Source organism: Anguilla rostrata, chromosome 9 (genome assembly GCF_018555375.3).
Source record: "Anguilla rostrata isolate EN2019 chromosome 9, ASM1855537v3, whole genome shotgun sequence".
Lineage (NCBI taxonomy): Eukaryota > Metazoa > Chordata > Actinopteri > Anguilliformes > Anguillidae > Anguilla > Anguilla rostrata.
The window spans coordinates 11,418,854-11,437,648 of record NC_057941.1 but is presented as its reverse complement, the minus strand read 5'-3'; the positions used below and the strand labels follow the sequence as shown (position 1 = coordinate 11,437,648).

The 18,795-nt window shown below is 38.1% G+C and overlaps 1 protein-coding gene across 2 annotated transcripts; it reads left to right on the top strand.

The window, feature by feature from the left end:
- Window positions 1-4,934: 4,934 nt before the first annotated feature.
- Window positions 4,935-17,333, top strand: LOC135262940 (cytokine receptor common subunit gamma-like). Of its 2 annotated transcripts, XR_010332351.1 has the most exons (9): window positions 4,935-5,423; window positions 9,669-9,759; window positions 10,211-10,386; window positions 10,980-11,122; window positions 12,097-12,265; window positions 12,813-12,918; window positions 13,455-13,539; window positions 14,090-15,315; window positions 15,384-17,333. XR_010332351.1 is itself a non-coding variant. In XM_064350387.1 (8 exons), exons 1-8 carry the CDS (start codon window positions 5,363-5,365, stop codon window positions 14,315-14,317), a joined length of 1,059 nt encoding a protein of 352 aa, XP_064206457.1. In that variant the 5' UTR covers window positions 4,935-5,362; the 3' UTR covers window positions 14,318-17,333. The 2 variants fall into 2 exon arrangements, 1 of the variants encoding a protein (XP_064206457.1); XM_064350387.1 differs by having other exon boundaries at window positions 14,090-17,333.
- The last annotated feature ends 1,462 nt before the right edge of the window (window positions 17,334-18,795 follow it).

Below are 18,795 nucleotides of genomic sequence, written 5' to 3'. Positions count from 1 at the left end.
TGGATTCCTTTGGGAGCTGTTCATTGGGGTATGAACATTGAGATATGCAAGAACTGGATACAGCTTCCGCTTACCGATTCCATGGATCCCTATGACAGCTGCTCATTGGCACATGGCGCCAATTCATGGAGGCTGCCATGTTTGACTATGGGGCTTTTTGCCACAAACGCATGCGCAATGGGTACCTAAACGTGAAGGATCATGGTAAGCCAGTAAATACAGAGCAGTGATGTGAACCCACAGTTCTGTGCGTAAACCACTGAGCACCCTGGGGGCACGCTCTGAGAATTGAGAGCCGGAGCAGGTTTTCGGCTAGCTACAGGATTTTATGGAAGAAAAGGGTGCCTCATTGTAACAAGGACATTTCAAATGTGGTTTCTAATACATTGTAGAACACACTCCTAAAATCAGCATTCTTCCCTATTTTGACATTTCCTCCCTCAAAGAAATCCTGCCACTCTGTTTTAAGCACAGAAAGATGGCTGGCTTTGTTCGACAGCTCAATATGTGCGAGCGCCTCAAAATCGCTCAACCACTCAGGCAGGAGTTACTGACGTGTCACAGGTTCTGCTACAGCTTGGCCATGTGAAGAGTTGCCAGGACAAGTCTGACTCCAAATGGATGAGCTTAAAGGTAAAGCATGGTTGTGCAACACTTTAAAACTGTTATGAGAGGAGGATGTGGTTTTGATCTGCTCTGGGTTGAAAATGCTGACTTGAGTGCTTGACTCTGTCCTGCTGAAGCAGCCGTGAAATTCAAAAATTCTATAAAGCTCAGACCACACTATATTGGTATACTTTCACCCATCAGTGTCCTGCGGGGAGAATGAGATCATTTGGCAAGAAGTGGACTCCCGGTGACAGATGTGTCAGCAGCAGCGCAAGGTCATCCATATGGTAAAACACCATGGAGAGAGAACAGGCAGAAGAGTTTGAGAGTAGGTGTGTGTGTGTGTATATGTGTAGGGAAGGGGGGGAGGGTTTATTTATTAGTTAATTAGAACCTTGATTCAACACCATTATTCCTTCTTTTGTGTGCTGGATAGTTGAATCTAGAAAAAAATGGCAGGAAAGGAATACTATGCAGGATTTCTTCCCTCGCTTTGCTCCTGTGTTTACAATCAAAAATATATCCTCTTCCATTCTCAACCCTGCCGACACCCCAAAGATGAAGCTCAGGAACCAACAAAACAACTAGATATATAGCTCTAGCTGTCTATATTGGTAGCTTCATAATGTCATTTTGCAGACTGTTGGAATCACTTCTCTTTCAAAAACACAGCAATAGCTGCATTCATTCAATCGTTTGGGTCATAAGTGTACAAAAAATTTTTGTAACATAACCATGAACATATCACAAACATATCAAATCATTCTTGATTTTATTTTTTTATTTTTGCATCTTCACTTAGGCTAGCTTCAGGTATCTATTGCAGCAAAGTCATATGACTCTCCCACCACATAGCTGTATCAAATGTCCTGCAATTGGCAAATTTCAGGATGAGATTATGTTATTGGTTTATGTAGCTAAATGTCCTATGGGAAGAATTTTTGATAGTGTTACCACAGCATTTGTGTTGATGTAATCGGCAGGAAAAAGAAGTAGAAGAAATGCAGAATAACCCAAGTTTGGGGCTTTATGTTGAGTAAGTGTGAAGTTTTTTTGTGAGTTCAGTCTGTTTAGATAAGCTTAGAAGGTACAGAACTTAATGTTTTTGTGGACTGAGTATCTGTTGTCGTTGTGGTTGTTTCTTAGGAAACACTGAAAAGTCTCAAACTCTCAGTGGTGTATAGGTATGAGCTGCGTGTACTTTAGTCAGTTTGCCTTTATCTCTCCCTCCATGATCTGTTTTAGTGTTTCCTGTAAGTTTGTGGGCGACAGATCAGTCACAGGTTCTGATGGTGGTAAAGTTAGTGTGACAAGTTTTACCTGCATATAGTGCTGTGTTTTGTAAAATAATGTGCAGATTGTTTTGCCATTGGTGAAATAAAACGCAATTAAGCAATTACAGCATTACTTATTCATTAAATGTATGGAGACTTTAAGCCAGTTGCAAAACTCCTTCTGGGTGTAAGAATGTTTCAGGCTTTATCATTTGTCTTGATTTTGTGTGCTTCTGGTTTAAAATAAAGTCATGATATGAAAGTTTGAGGTTTATTTAATTAAAAAGTATACAAGGGAAAATATAGTTTTGTAACTGAGGTGCATGCATGTGTGTGCACGTGGATGTGCAGGCATGTACAGTTGACGTCGAAAGTTTACATACAAATCCATTTAAACCCAGTTTTTCACAATTCGTGACATTTAATCCTAGTAAACATTCCCTGTCTTAGGTGAGTTAGGATCACAACTTTATTTTAAGAATGTGAAATGTCAGAATAATAGAGAACGATTTCAGCTTTTATTTCTTTCATCACATTCCCAGTGGGTCAGAAGTTTACATACACTCTGTTAGTATTTGGTAACATTGCCTTTAAATTGTTTAACTTGGGCCAAACGTTTTGGGTAGCCTTCCACAAGCTTCTCACAATAAGTTTCTGGAATTTTGGCCCATTCCTCCTGACAGAGCTGGTGTAACTGAGTCAGGTTTGTAGGCCTCCTTGCTCGCACATGCTTTTTCAGTTCTGCCCACAAATTTTTGATTGGATTAAGGTCAGGACTTTGTGATGGCCACTCCAGTACCTTGACTTTGTTGTCCTTAAGCCATCTTGCCACAACTTTGAAAGTATGCTTTGGGTCATTGTCCATTTGGAAGAGCCATTTGCAACCAAGCTTTAACTTCCTGGCTGATGTCTTGAGATGTTGCTTCAATATATCCACATAATTTTCCTTATTCATGATGCCCTCTATTTTATGAAGTGCACCAGTCCCTCCTGCAGCAAAGCACCCCCACAACATGATGCTGCACCCCCGTGCTTCATGGTTGGGATGGTGTTCTTTGGCTTGCAAGCCTCACCCTTTTTCCTTCAAACATAACAATGGTCATTATGGCCAAACAGTTAAAGTTTTGTTTAAATCAGACCAGAGGATATTTCTCCATAAAGTCTGTCCCCATGTGCAGTTGTAAACTGTAGTCTGGCTTTTTTTATGGCGGTTTTGGAGTAGTGACTTCTTCCTAGCTGAGCAGCCTTTCAGGTTATGTCGATATAGGACTCGTTTTACTGTGGATATAGATACTTTTGTATCTGTTCCCTCCAGCATCTTCACAAGGTCCTGTTGTTCTGGGATTGATTTGCACTTTCCGCATCAAAGCACGTTCATCTCTAGGAGACAGAACGTGTCTCCTTCCTGAGCGGTATGACGGCTGAATGGTCCCATGGTGCTTATATTTGCGTACTGTTACATCCTGAGATGCAGAGTTCTTTTAAATCAATGACTCCGATACCGATTAACTTTTTAAAGCAACTCACTTAATTTTTTCTTCTTCGTGCACACATATATCTCTTTCTGTTTTGGCTGCCTCATTAACACTGAACTCGCCCTTACCTTAGCGGCAGACTACCCTTTAAGCTACATTTTAACCAATAAAAAGAGAGTGACCAACAAAACGGCCCCCTTCAACTCAACATGACCCCATACTTCAATTTGTTTTTAAACACAAATACACCACACATACTATTGTTTGTACAGACAAACATGTTACCTTCAAATGGTAAATGGTAAATGGACTGCATTTATATAGCGCTTTTATCCAAAGCGCTTTACAATTGATGCCTCTCATTCACCCACCAACGTTGAAAGGCTGCCATGCAAGGTACCAATCAGCTCTTTGGTAATTAGGGGTTAGGTGTCTTGCTCAGGGACACTTTGACACGCCCAGGGCGGGGGATCAAACCAGCAACCCTCCGACTGCTATACAACCGCTCTTACCTCCTGAGCTATGTCGGCCCTATAGTGTACCTTCAGGCGTTTGGAAATTACTCCCAAGGATGAACCAGACTTGTGGATGTCCACAATTTTCTTTCTGAGGTCTTGGCTGATTTCCTTTGATTTTCCCATGATGTCAAGCAAACAGGCACTGAGTTTGAAGGTAGGCCTTAAAATACATCCACAAGTACACCTCCAATTGACTCAAATAATGTCAATTAGCCTATCAGAAGTTTCTAAAGCCATAACATCATCTGGAATTTTCCAAGCTGTTTAAAGGCACAGTCAACTTAGTGTATGTAAACTTCTGACCCACTGGAATCGTGACTTAAAGTGAATTAAAAGTGAAATAATAATAATCTGATTATAATAATAATCTGTCTGTAAACAATTGTTGGAAAAATTACTTGTGTCATGCACAAAGTAGATGTCCTAACTGACTTGACTTCCCAACACTACAGTTTGCTAACATGAAATCTGTGGAGTGGTTTAAAATGAGTTTTAATGACTTCAACCTAAGTGTATGTAAACTTCCGACTTCAACTGTATGTGTATGCACTAAGGGACTGGTTATGGGGTGAGGTGGAAGTAACAGAAAGTACAAAACCTCAGCCTTCAAATTGCTACTCGGTGTGAGGTGCTTTACAGGATGTTCATTCTCTTCCACACATGCCACACTTTATGCTACAACATCTGCCACACACACACACACACATATACACGCACACACACACACAATTGACATACCGTACAGTCTCATGGTGAGGAAATATGAATGTTTATTGGTGTAATCAATTATTCTCTTGATTTTATATACTGTGCCTTCCATGTATATGTCCACTAAACCACTGTTTATAACAAAATAGAATACATGTATATCGCAGAAACATGCTGTGGAACACATTGTGACCCACACAAATAATAATGACAATTGTGCTTAACCAGATAATCTGTCTTTATGTAAATATAAAATCTTGGCGCATACATGACATTACATTTATCTGGCAGACACTTTTATCCAATGCTTACTCTAAGTGCATACCGAAGGTCATTGGCCTAACTTCAAAACACAGGTCCGAAAAGGTACAATGCTCATTATGTAGCAGTAATGCATAGCCATGAACACCAAGTCTGGTTCACACAGTAAGCATAGGCTAGGTCAGAAAGTTATGTTAAGTCAGACTTTCTGAGGACGTAGCTGACGACAAGCTACAACATCAAGTTAATGATACACGTTTAATATAAGTGCTGGATGGAGATACGAGTGTAACATGAAAGTACAAGAGGAACAAGATAGAAGGATACAAGTGATGTCAGCAATCCTGGATTGGGTGTTCCCTGCAGAGTAGTGATAGTTAGTCCAGGTACAAGGACAAAGACAAATGTGGTCTTCCTGACATTCTGTTGGGAGGAAGTGTGATATTCAGAAAGGAAGAGACATACACACAGCGCAGTTTTACCTCGTGTTTCTGAAGGTCCGCTCACTCCTCTCAAGATGCTTTTGGGATTTGTCTTCTTTTTCTTCTCCCTGGGATACGTGACCTGCGCTGTGCCCAGTGAGTACAGCCCTTGGGTTTTTGAGGATATATTATCAATTTGATGGATTTACTTTACTGACAAATTGCAACATTTCAACATGGCCACTTGCCACATCTGGTGCTCTTGGGTGGAGGTCCTTCAACACCAGTCAGGTTATGAGAGAACCGGATGTTCGACTTTAAGGCTTGTTTACTTGTTTGATCTGTATTTGTTGCATTTTAAATCAATAAAATTGTGGATAGAACAAGACTCTTAGCAAGTTTCACTTTCCTTGATGAGGCCCCTTTTTGTGGCAGCCGATTAGCAGGAAGTCAGATGTAGCTTTAGCCATTTTAAAGGTATATGCATCATCATATGCGATTAAGATATACTTTTTTTGTGGACATATCTTTCAAATCATTTATTTCATTTATTTGATGATTTGGTTTACTGGTGTTGGTATGCTCACCATGATGTATTCTGAATGAAAATGCTTTCAAATATATTTAATATTTTTTCATTAGCTAAAGGTGTTTTATCAGTGATCAAATTAAATGTGAAACGTGTCATTTCCAAATATTCTGGTAGGTATTGAGACCACTGGGCTATAGCTACACACTTCAAAGATGATAAATGATAAAGCATATGGGGAGTTATAAGTCTGTGTCTTAAATACATGTGTTTGTTGAATATAGAGTAACATTGCTTCCACTGAGAAAGCCTTACAGCTCTGTAAAGGTTGGAAATATACCTCGGAAATTTTTCATTGCATTTTTATCTATTGGCATGTTACAGGTGGTGCGCTTTCTATCACTGCCTACCAATTTAATTTTGTGTCGTGTAAAGTTATCTCTTGAGCTTTATTGCTGAGTTAAAAACATTTGTCCTTCATACCAATATAAGGCTCAACACCTTTATGTGTAATGTCCGACTGTACGCATTATTTCAATGTCAAAAATAATTTCTGTTTTACACGTGTGTCAAACCTAGTACACCATTAATTTGAAATGAAGAAAACTGTACAGCAAAAGAAAAAATACTTAGAGAACCACAAAATATGTAGGAGCATTAAATTCTATTTTTCATCTGTCGTCATTTTTCTATGGTGGCCATTTTGTCATATACATGGTTGTTGGCCCATTTGAACATTAGTATCTACGTAGCAGTTGACCTTTCCAGAAACTGTTCCGGAAAGTACCACAAATATCATGAGAGCGAGCTGTTGTTTTCTGTTTGTGCAGCAGTGTACACATAATGCATGCTAATTGCAAACACATATTGATATTTGTTTAAAATGACCTATTTCGATGTACATTAATCATTTGATTAGTTACATTTTAAAGCCTTCTACAAAGCAGGTAGTCAAAAGGGAGGCAATTTCAGGTAGCACTTTCTCAATGTTCAATCTTACTTTCTTGGTGATTTTAACATCAATTTCAAGCATCGAGGTTCAAGTCTCCTAAGAAAGTATGAAAGCATGTTAAATATGTATGGTCTATCGCAGATTATTGAATCTGCCATATGCTCTGTTAAGAATTCATCTTCTTTACTGGATCACATCCTCTGTAATTCAACTGATCATGTTTGCCAATCCGGCACACTCAACACAGGCCTAAGCGATAATGCTGCTATATACTGTACCAGGAAAGTGACAAAAGTTAAAGTAAACATCCACAATACCATAAAGATTAGATCTATGCGTTCTTACAGTAAAGATGTGTTGTTAAAATGTCTTCAGAAGACTGATTGGTCAAATATTGTTAATAGAACTAATGTAAATCATGCTTGGGGAGAATTTAAAAGATTGTTTTTAGAAATACTTGATGAAATTGCTCCTATCAAAGAGATTAGGCTAAAATGTCATACTGAACCTTGGATGAATAATGAAATTTTAAATAACATTTACCAACATGATAAATATTTTTACTCTTTTAGGAAAGACAAAAGTAAGATGTCTTCAATAAATATAGCAAACTTAGAAATAAGATTCAGAGAGACATTAAGAAAGCAAAGTCTAATTATTTCCAAAATAAAGTTAATGAATGCAAAAATGATTCGAAGAAACTTTGGAAACACTTAAATAGTTTGGGATTTAAAAAACCTAAAACTGCTTCTGCTAAAATTGTTCTTGAAGCAAATGATAATTTATATCACAAACCTTTTCAGGTAGCCAACTTAATGAATTCCTTTTTTGCAAGTGTTGCTACTTCACTTGTAAATAAGCTTCCTGTTGGTAAAGGTCTCTTTAGTACTTTTTCGCATAATTTAAAAACTTTTTATAAGGAAAGGAAAGTGCAACCTAGCAGCTTCTTTATCAATATTGTTGAAGAAGACAATATTTTTGAAAGATTAGACAAGTTAAACCCCAATAAGGGTACTGGACTCGACTTCATTCCTGCAAAATTTTTGAAGGATGATTCATCAGTTTTAAAGATCCCTATTACCAGCATTATTAACATCTCAATTAAGTCTGAGGTTTTCCCTGATGACTTTAAACATGCTAAGGTTAAACCCCTGTACATAAAGAAGAGTAGGAATGTGGTAGGGAATTATTGTCCTATTAGCATTTTACCATGTGTGTCTAAGATCCTCGAATCTGTTGTAAATGATCAACTACATGATTTTCTTTTAGTCAATGACATTCTCGACAATCATCAGTCTGGTTTTAGGGGCAATTACTCAACAGACACTAGCAATCTCACTGGAATGGTTCTTGTCGATGTGGAAAAAGCCTTCGATACTGTTAACCATGCTATCCTTTGCGATAAACTTAAATAAACAGGTGCTAATCCTAATTCAATTATGTGGTTTAGGTCCTATCTCAGTAACAGGAAGCAAGTTGTTGAGGTAAATGGGGTCCACTCGTTGCCACTCAGCATTGATTGCGGTGTTCCCCAAGGAAGCATCTTGGGCCCAACATTATTTCTGTGTTATATAAATGATTTATCTTCTAGCGTAAATTGTAAAGTTCTCATGTATGCTGATGATACAGTTCTGATTGTTTATGGGAAAGAGTCAAAGGTTATTGCCAAAATACTTACTCATAATCTCCAGCTCTGTAACCAATGGTTCACCGACAATAAATTATCCATTCATCCTGATAAAACTGAATTTATTCTCTTTGGAACCCATAAATGACTTAGAGATAAAGGCAGTGAATTTAAAGTGATGTTCCATGGTAAAGAAATAGAAAACAAAACAAATGTTAAATATCTTGGATGCTTACTTGAAAACGACCTTAGTGGTAAATCCATGGCTCATGCAACTATTACTAAAATAAATGGTTGTTTGGAATTTTTATACCGAAATGTAAGTTTTCTTGATCAAGCTACTAGAAAAACATTCTGTAATGCTCTTATACGAAGCCACCAAGATTATACTTGTACTTCATGGTTCTCTGGCTTAAGTAAAGATCTTAAAAAGAAGTTACAAATTGTCTAAAATAAGACAGTCCCTTTCATTTTGAACCTTAATCCACAAGATTGTGTCAGGAAAAATGAGCTTGATACGGTTGGCTATATTAATGTTGAAAGCAAAGTGAAACTGCTGCAGCTTTCACGTGTTCATAAGATATTCTACAATAAGACTGTTCCATACATGCTTAATCACTTTGAGCGAATCAGTAGTTACCATCAATACCATACCAGAAATAGTAAATTACATTTACGGGTACCATCCATTACTGGAAAGTGCAATACAACATTTTATTACTGCGGCATCAAATATAGGAATGGCTTGCCAAACGATATCAGGAGTACAAATAACTTGAATTGTTTTAAATGTGAAGTTAAAAAATATTTCTCTGATCAGACTAGTGTTTGAACACAGTGTTTTATTATGGCTATATTTTGGTATTGTTTTTATTTTGGAGTGCAGTAGTTGAGTAATTGTGTGCGCTAATTTAAGTTTGTAGCTCTATGGTTATGGGACCCCATTGGAAATAAGTCGATATATTTTCGACTTTATGGGTCATCCTGGACTCCCTGGTTGCCATGTTCTTAAGCTGATATGATTTAAATTTTGTTTTTGTGTTGTATGATGCATGTTTGTTTTTGAGACCAAATAAAATCAATCAATCATCTATGACCATTACCTCATTCACAGTCACCTTTTACTTCACACACATACTTTTCCACCAGTTTCTCTGTGCTGTTACATCTCCTATTCTCACACACTACTGTCCATATGTGCTGTGTAGCGTTGGTATTTGTATTACTATATGTGCTAGTTGCCTTTCATTACATGCATTATGCGTCACACTTTGCTTGTGTTCCCCTGTATAGATGTGAGCTGTACAATCATGAACTTGGAATATATAGACTGCAGCTGGAGTGAAAATGGGATCCCAGAGTTCAACTATACTTTCCAGAGCAGGCAAGTCATTGGAAATCTTTGAGTATAACAGGGGTCACAACTCTGGTCCTGGAGGGCTGGTGGTTTTGTTCCAACCCCTTTCCCTGGCTTTGTGTTCTAAACAGCTATACTGTATATGCCAATGCTGACTGACTGCTGTGTTGGACAGTTGTGGCTGATATATAGATTTTTTTATCTAATAAAAAATGATGTAGCTAATTAAACAACAGCAGTATGGAATCTTGAAACAGATTGGCCATTGTTTTGTATCCCTGAGTGGGGGGGAGGGGGGGGTACTAGGGGAGAGATAATAATTTGGGAGTGAGAGAACACTGAAGGGAGAGAAAATATGGAACAAAACCATCAGAGAGAGAGAGAGAGAGAGAGAGAGAGAATGATTGCGTGTGTGCTCATGGTGCTCATGTATGCATGGTCTGTAAATTAAACTGATGTTATGGATATCCATCCACAGTTTGAAGAACAAAGACAGCTTCAGAGAGTGTCCCACCTACCTACAGGAGGGGGCACACACTGTGGGCTGCAGGCTACCTTATGGAAAAAACAATCAGTTTGAACGATTCTTCAGCAACCTGTCTTTGGACAACAGCTTCTCGTGGAATGAGCAGGAAATTGACCTTAAAAATAGGGGTAGGAGAGTCCTATCAGATGTTCTGTTACCATTTCCCCCTACTTCCTCTCATAGAGCAGATCTATCTGATCTTTATCCTCTTTCCAGTGAAACTGATGTCCTCCCACAAACTGTCAGTTCAGATGCAAAGTAGCTCTAAGGTACTAGAATAATTAGTACACCAAGCTCCTCTGTGGAGAGTGAGGCAGGCAACCAGAAAATGTGTAGGGAGCATTAAATTATATTTTCACAATTTTTTTGGTTGTCAGTATTTACGTAGCATTTTTCCTTTCCAGAAACTGTTTCAGAAATTACCACAAATATGAGAGAGAGCTGTGCTTTTGTATTAGTGTGCAACAGTCTCCAGGTACTGCAAGCAAATCACAAACACAAGTATGTTTGTGTTTGAAAGGACCTATTTAGGTGTACATTAATTATTTGATCAGTTACATTTTAAGGACTTTACAAAACAGGTAATCAAAATGGAAATACTTTCAGGTAGCACTTTCTCACTGTTCAATGCTACATTTCTGGTGGGCTACACCCATATGTATGTGTGCCTGACATATACAGTATTTAGTGAAGATCTAACTGATCTTTTTCCTCTTTCCAGTGAAACTGATGCCCCCCCACAATCTGTCAGTAGAGAGGCAAAGTGGCTCTGAGCTGTGGCTGTACTGGAATATTAGTGCACCAAGCACCTGTGTGGAGAGTGAGGTGTCCTATAGGAAGAACACTGACCAGGTGGAGAAAACAGTAAGTGAAGAGAGGCTCATCATTCATTTCGTTTCATTACTTTGGTGTCCAGCAGATTTTAGAGTTTAGAGTTCTAGAGTTTATTTATTTAATCGCTCATTATTTTAAAAACAGAGGACATAGCATGAATAATAATAATAATAATAATAATAATAATAATAATAATAATAATAATGGACAGTGCAGGAAGGGGCTAGAAACATTTTGAAATTCTATGCACAGCCTTCTGCCAATGGTCAGATAAAGTAAACTGAAAAACAGGAAAATGATCAGAGATGTCAGTGAACAGTACATGTTTGGTGGCTTTTTTGAGATTGCCTCGTCTCAGGGCGTTTTTTTCCTGAGTCAAGAAGAGCTCTGGGCAAGGCTGAAGCAAAGGAAACGGCAGTGAAGTTAATCTTCATGCCCGTAAACACGCCATGTAGCCTGCAGGCCAAGCTTGGGATTTTTCCTGACAAGTCAGTCAGGAGAGCAGTGCTCAGGCTATTTCAATAACAGCTCAGGAGAGGAAACTAGCTTCACAGTTTCAGAATTCTGCTCAGGTTTCTACTAATCCCAAATAAGACACAAGTTACATAGAGTTTTTATACAAAGTCTATAGACATATTTAAAATGTATTACTGTGGTTGGTCAGGATGGCATCAGTATTGCGACTATTGGTTACATGTCAATTTGCTAGACAATTATGCCTAAAGAATAAAACTTTGTCTTTTTCACCACCCAACTGCATCTGTTATCTCTCCTGCGCAATTCGCCTTTGTTTAAAGGCCTGGAGGGGTGGAAGATAGGACACAGAAATATAACACTGTAAATGTTGTAGATGGGTATTAGAAAACACAATGATTAGTCAGAATTAGTATACGGGGGAGAGAGAATTTGGCATTCCATTCATAGGAAACATCACATCTCTGCAATGACATAACTGCATCGTTCTCTCTAAATCCCTGTCTGGCATTATGTTTTTATTTTTGCAGACCGGTGGATTACCTGGCAAGTCTTTCAGCCTGCCCTTCCCATCAGAGAACTACCGCTATACTTTCCGAGTGAGAACCCGTGTGACGGACTCTTGTGTCCGGTCCAACTGGAGTGCCTGGAGCACACCTGTGTACTGGGGTGAAATAAAAGGGAATAGTACAAGCACAGGTAAGGTCCAGCATGAGCATTTCACTCTACACCAAAGCCATTGGGTACCTAGATAAAGGGTGGGCTGTATCTGCTTAATGGCTGCAATAATCTGTTTCTGGATTTCATGTTAATTTCTGATCTGAATATTTAATTGACATTCATTTGGATTATCTGATGTGATTTGTAGCTAAGCTTATCAATAAGCTCAAGCTGAAGACTGTTCTTGTGTTCCTATATGAAATGTTTCACTGTTGTTTAACTTAGGAGTGACCTGAACTAATTACCTAACTGAGCCAGGATGATTGATGGAAATAAAAACCTGCTCATATTATTGTTTCCCTCATAATTGTGCACAGGACAAACATTCATAAATCAGAATTGTTGCCATTTTACTTTGGACTACTGGTTTGCATTGCTGCATTCTAACATTCCCTCATTGGCTCACTCCTGAGCCAGAATGAGGTTAGTGAGGTAAATATTTACCAATGAGGTAAATCATTCAGTGTCTAGTACTTGCTGACTGGATATCCATCTCTCTCTCTCTCTCTCTCTCTCTCTCACACAGAACCAAATGATGGACACTCCATGAACTGGCTGACATTTGTGATAGCAGTCGTGGGCTGTGTGCTGTTTGTCGCAGTTTTTGTTGGTTTCCTGTTTCAAAATGAGAGGTAGGCTATTCAGAAAATACTGGTAAGAGAACAATGGAAGGTTATTTTCCAGTCAAAATACAAATCAGTACAAATTAGTATTTTTGTAAAAATGTGATGACTTTCTATACACTGATATTTTATATTTACTAAGTAGGTACTGTATCATTTTGCATATGCACAATTTGCATATATTTCAGCCACACACTTTACAAATGTGAGGTAGTTTGTCGTGTGTATGGGAATACTATACTTAAGCACAAAGTACCATATTTTTTGCTAAATGCTAAATGCTAAAAAAAAAAAAATTAGCAAAATGTTAAATTTTCATGATTATCAATGATTACTTTCATGTATGTGAAGTTTGATAATAGTCAAAAATCAATCCGTTGTTCCTGGTTGTACTGTAAACTAGTACTACTGATAGTGGTCCGTACTAGACAAAATCTACTTTTAATGAAATTCAGTACATAAAATCAGTCTGAGAGAATTTTTTATGTTGTCTTATTTGCTGTATCTGAACTGAACACTGACTCTGATCACCTCTTTGTCAACAGGCTGAGGGTCATCCTTATTCCAATTGTGCCAAATCCTAGCAAGACCCTGGATGAGCTTCTTTATACCTACAACGGAAATGTGGAGGTAACACCCACCTCTTACTAGTTTTTTTTTACACCTTAGGCTGGAAACATATTTGATTTCAATTAGGCAAAAAACACATACGCAAGATTGCTGTCATGCGTATCCTGCGGACATTCAGGGTGTCCATGGTGCACGTCTTCAAAAATGAACACTACGTGTCTGCAAGGTGCAATACCCGCGCAAACCGCAGGGGCAGTATACATTTTGTGCCGAGTGACATGGCAGACGCAAGGCAGCTAGGAAGGATGGCATTATCATTTGAAGAGAAGCCCTTTTCTGCCCCCTAGTGGATGTACCTTTTAAACTTTCAGTCAGACAAAAAGTAAGCAGATGAGTATGCGATCAGTGTCGCCCAGGACGCAACCAGTTCACATACATGTAGCGCAAGAAAATTAAAGTATATTTTCAGCCTTTCCATATGTTGCTACCAACTTCTCATTTTCTGACATTTTCATTATTTCCTTTCTGTGACTCACTGATAGTGCCAAAAGGCAGCATAATGATCTTCCCAACGGCTTACTCTCCCCATCTTTTCCCTGTTGTCCTGCAGGACTGGCTCCATATCTCCCACGACTTTGTGGCAGGATTCAAGCCCAACTTCTCTGAGCCTGCCTGTCCCGTGCAAGAGTACAGCCTCGTTCCTCAGACGAGCCTCAGTGGTTCAGAGGGTTCTCTTCCAGTTCTCTTTGATGAATCAGATTGCCTGTACACATCGTGCTCCACCTCTAATTCCAGCATACCTTCCTCACCCGCAAATACACCTCCTGGCTTGGTTTAAAAAAACCAAAAGCAAACCTATTCCTCATGGTGGACGAAGTACACAAATCCTGTACGGATACCCTTGCTAAATATTACTCCACTAGAAGTATCTGTTTTTAAAAATACTTAAGTATCAAAATACAGTAGGCGAACTAAATTGTTCACCTCCTAACATACTGTATGTAAGAGTGAAAACTGGTATAAATACAAATTCACAGTTTAATTAAAAAAAATGGAACAAAGGCACCATCAATTCCAATATTTCACTATCAAATCAAGACATATTGAGGTTTCCTGGCGACTTAAGGTCTTTCCACACCAAGGACGTGACGAATAAACGACACAAAAATGCGAATAATTCAAATTTTGACGCGCCTGACTATTCACATCAAGCGCGACGTGATACATTATTAAAGGTTCTAAAAAAATCGTCTTATCCTATAATTTGTGAAAAGGTTAGAGAACATATGTGGAGGAATTTTTGACCATTGCTCCATGTAGAACTTTTCAGAATCATTGATATCTTTGGGTTTGCGCTTATGGACCCCCCCCCCCCCCCCTTTTCAGTTCAGAACACAGGTTTTTGATGGAATTTAAGTTTGGAGACTGAGATGTCCATTGGAAATCATGGATGTTGATTTCACTTAAGCATTTCTGTTTAGATTTTGATGTATGCTTGAAGTCATTGTCCTGCTGGACAATCTACCTAAGTCCTGGCTTCTTAGCAGAGACAACCAAATTTTCTGCCAGAATTTCCTGGTACTTTGTTGAATTCATTGTGCCATTGATCTAAAATAGTGCCCCAGGACCATTTCCAGCAAAACATCTCCAAAATATCAATGACCCACCTCCATATTTGACCGTAGGTATGAGGTGCTTCTCCTGTATGCATTCCTCTTTTGCCGCCAAACATGTCAATGGTGTGTATGGCCAAAACGTTCAATTTTGGTCTCATCTGACAATAGCACTGTCTTCCAGTCATAATTCCAATGAGGTTTGGCAAGCTCCAGATTCTTGGTTTTGTTTATTGTGCTCAGTAAGGGCTGTCTTTGTGCCACCCTTCCAAAGAGTTAGTTGGTATGGAGGTGCCATTTTATGTTTTTTTTAGACTTGTTGACCGCAAGAAACAAACCAATCTCTGCAATTCTTAAACACTGATCCTTGGGTTATTAATGGCCTCCCTCACCATCTTCCTCACCGTCCGTGGGGACACCATGCACTTGCTTCCTCTTCCTGGCAAATTTGCAACCATTCCATATGTTTTACACCTTTTTATTATTGCCCTTACAGTGGTATGTTTAACCGTTTATGTCTTTTTTGTGCCCATTACCAGACTTGTGACGGTGAATTACCATCGGTCTCTTCTGAATGGACAGTTATTTGGCTTTTCCCATGTTGATGGATGACAAAGGGATTTTGTGTGCTTGTTACCTCATTACCTTATTCTCTAGTGCAACTGGAAGTGATGGAATGACACAATATAGTTCCTTTAGACTGCGATGAACTAAATTAAGTGAAATTGTATTGCCAATTTCATTTTGTTTAATTTTACTTACAATAATTGTTAGGGGTGCCAATAATTATAGCACCTATGGTTTTCAGAAAAAATTAGATTACTTAATTTAAAACAAATGAAGTGTGAGAGTAAATTATTGAAATAAAAGTATATAGTTTTCCCATATGTTTGAACATAACATCTGTGTCATTTATTATATACAGCCTTTTTTCTTCATTTTTATTAAGGGTGCCAATAATTCTGGAGTCCACTGTATGCCTTAGGCATACCCAGAAGTCCTCAATAATAATAGTATTTCCCAAGAAATTACGAAAAATTGTTGACAACGTTTCGTCAGGTGCAGCGTCTTTGACTGCTAACACAGAGTGAATGCGATGATGAGAAAACCTTCGATTGACCTATAAAACTATATTCCAAAACCAAAATTAGACATGTTATACATGGTTAGAAAGCTTATACTCTCATCTACTGAATAAATGAATTCTCAATCAAGCCAGACTGAAAACAACACGTGCGCAGCAGCTTCTGGTCAGGTCTTACTGCAGAAAACAACGCCAGCTAGTAATGCTGGCCCCACTTTTTGGTCCAGCACTCTGAAAGTTTCAAACATATTTTGGGAGTGAAGCCCGTTTTCTATTCTTGCACAATTAATTTTCTCCACATGAAAGTAACGAGTAACAGACGGATATCGCACAAAAGTAGTGGAGTAAAAAGTACGATATTTCGTTTGAAATGTAGTGAAGTGAAAGTAAGAAGTCTCCCAAATGGAAACACTTGAGTAAAGTAGAGATACTTGAAAAAGGTACTTAAGTACAGTAATGAAGTACATGTACTTTGTTACTGTCCACCACTGCCCACTCCTCTCTATTATCCTTATCCAAAGGGGGTCTTTTTACACATAGATGCCATATGCTGTACGTCAGCAACATGCCGTTGGTTTCATTTGACAAAACTTATTCTTGTTATGTTTGATTTGAAATATGATCTGTTCTGAATTTTTTTTTTTTGAGTTGATATTCTCTTATGATCTACTGATGTACACATCACTTTTCTTGATTAGGTTTCTCTATGGTATATAAATGTTTGAGGCTGTAATGTAGGGACAAATTGCATGTCTACAGGTGTATATTCCAAAAAACTCTGCCATTTCATTGTTTGTTAGTTGTTTCATTGTTAGGTTTTGAAACCCTGTTCTGTTTTATATTCTAATTTAACTGGTACTCTTGATTTTTTAAATTAGGTTTACCTTTTTCTTTCAGTATTATATCTTCCACTTTAGAAATGTATTAGATGTTCTTAATGTTATTTGATATTAACCCAATTACTCTGGAAAAAAGAATTGGTTGCATATTGAGTTTTGTTTCTTATGGTAAGACCATACATATTATGGCTTATGATGTATTCAAGGCTTTTACCATTTTAACATGCAAGAATTAATGTGCAGTTACTGTTCAATGGTGTATACAAACAAAAAAAGTGTTATTAACAAGTTAACCTAATAAAGCTATTTCAAATACTCTGTCATGATTCTGCGAGGGTCTACAAATATATACAGTACTGCAATATGATGTAGAAAGTATAAGAATTATTTGTTTGAAACATTATTTCCCAAATTAAAATAATTAAAAACTTTTTGAAGTTATTTTCCCTATCTTAATACTGTGGAGGTAACACTGAAACAGTTTGTAGCTTGTCGTATAGCAAGAGTATTTTGCTTGGACTGCGACTTCACCTTGATCACAAGAAAATTATGCAATTTAATCTGAAAGAAATGTGACATTCCACAAGAACGGATGACTCTTGCAGCAAGTAGTCCACCAGAAATCCAGTGGCAGTGATAACAGAAAATAGTTAAGGTTATTTAGAGCAAATGTCACAAAGAACTTTTGCCTTTGTGAGGCACAGGTGCATCAGTACACATAAAGCACTGGACAAAATAGCAGATATGCAACATGAAAAAGGATTGTAACTGAATCACAATTACAAAGGCAGCTACACAGGTGAGTCATATTAAGTTGAAGGTCAATTAGCAGCATGTGTCAACTAAAAGGTTTGACTATCCGTTTTGTTATATGTGAGTTTCTAATACGGCAACTAACAGAGTTCTAAAGAGGTTAAATAGTCAATGCCTGAATTGAAAGTGCATGTATCACAAATAGTTAGATAGTTGCAAAACATATCAAAGCTATGGCCTCACAAATTAGCAACAAACTCAATCAACACCATTGTGACCCAGTCTGCAAAAACTATGTTGTGAGCTTCACAACACTGGTATTTATGGCAGGGCCACCATTTGAAAACTGCTGGTGTCCAAGGTGTTACATTCTTCTGTTTTTTGTATCCTCTGCTTTGTTTTGTTTTGATTTGTGTACTTCTGCATTTGTTTCTATCTCGCCTACAGGTGGACATAATAATGTCACTGTCCCATTGCGGAGATCCTGGTCAGAAGACGCGCTGGAAAGGATGTTTGCCCATATACACACTGGCAAACAAATTTGAGTGGTTTAATGAACACCAGGGTGAAGTCAAATGCCTTCTATGATTTAAACATTATTTAACCTTTATTGGAAGTTCTGAAGTGCAACGTTTAAAGTAGATTTCCACCTCCTTCAGACCTGGAGGCTTTCTTTCTTGAAGAATGGTCCAATGTCTCATTTTACAAAGTTCAGAAGGCAAAGGGTGGCCCTACTCTTTATTAGTTACTTGATATTCATATATTGGTAGGTGTTTCCATTATTTTGTCCAACCCCTGTACATTCCACATTTTGTCAGGATGAGCTTCCATTCAAATGTTCCAAACTGCTAAGATGTAATTACATACGTACATTTCATTACTGGCATTTGGCAGATGCTCTAATTTACAAGAAAACAAGTGCATAAATCGGTGTTAAGAGCAAAATTAACCCTAGAGGTGAGAGGTAAATACTCATAAACCACAAATGCAAAAACCCTGTATTGACTGTAAACTAGTTAGGCCTGTA

Excerpts from the sequence above, each read along its gene's own strand:
- LOC135262940 (XM_064350387.1), top strand. The coding sequence starts at position 5,363 with ATGCTTTTGGGATTTGTCTTCTTTTTCTTCTCCCTGGGATACGTGACC. Across the intron at positions 9,760-10,210 it reads AACTATACTTTCCAGAGCAG|TTTGAAGAACAAAGACAGCT; the intron begins GCAAGTCATTGG and ends ATCCATCCACAG. Across the intron at positions 13,540-14,089 it reads CCTACAACGGAAATGTGGAG|GACTGGCTCCATATCTCCCA; the intron begins GTAACACCCACC and ends GTTGTCCTGCAG.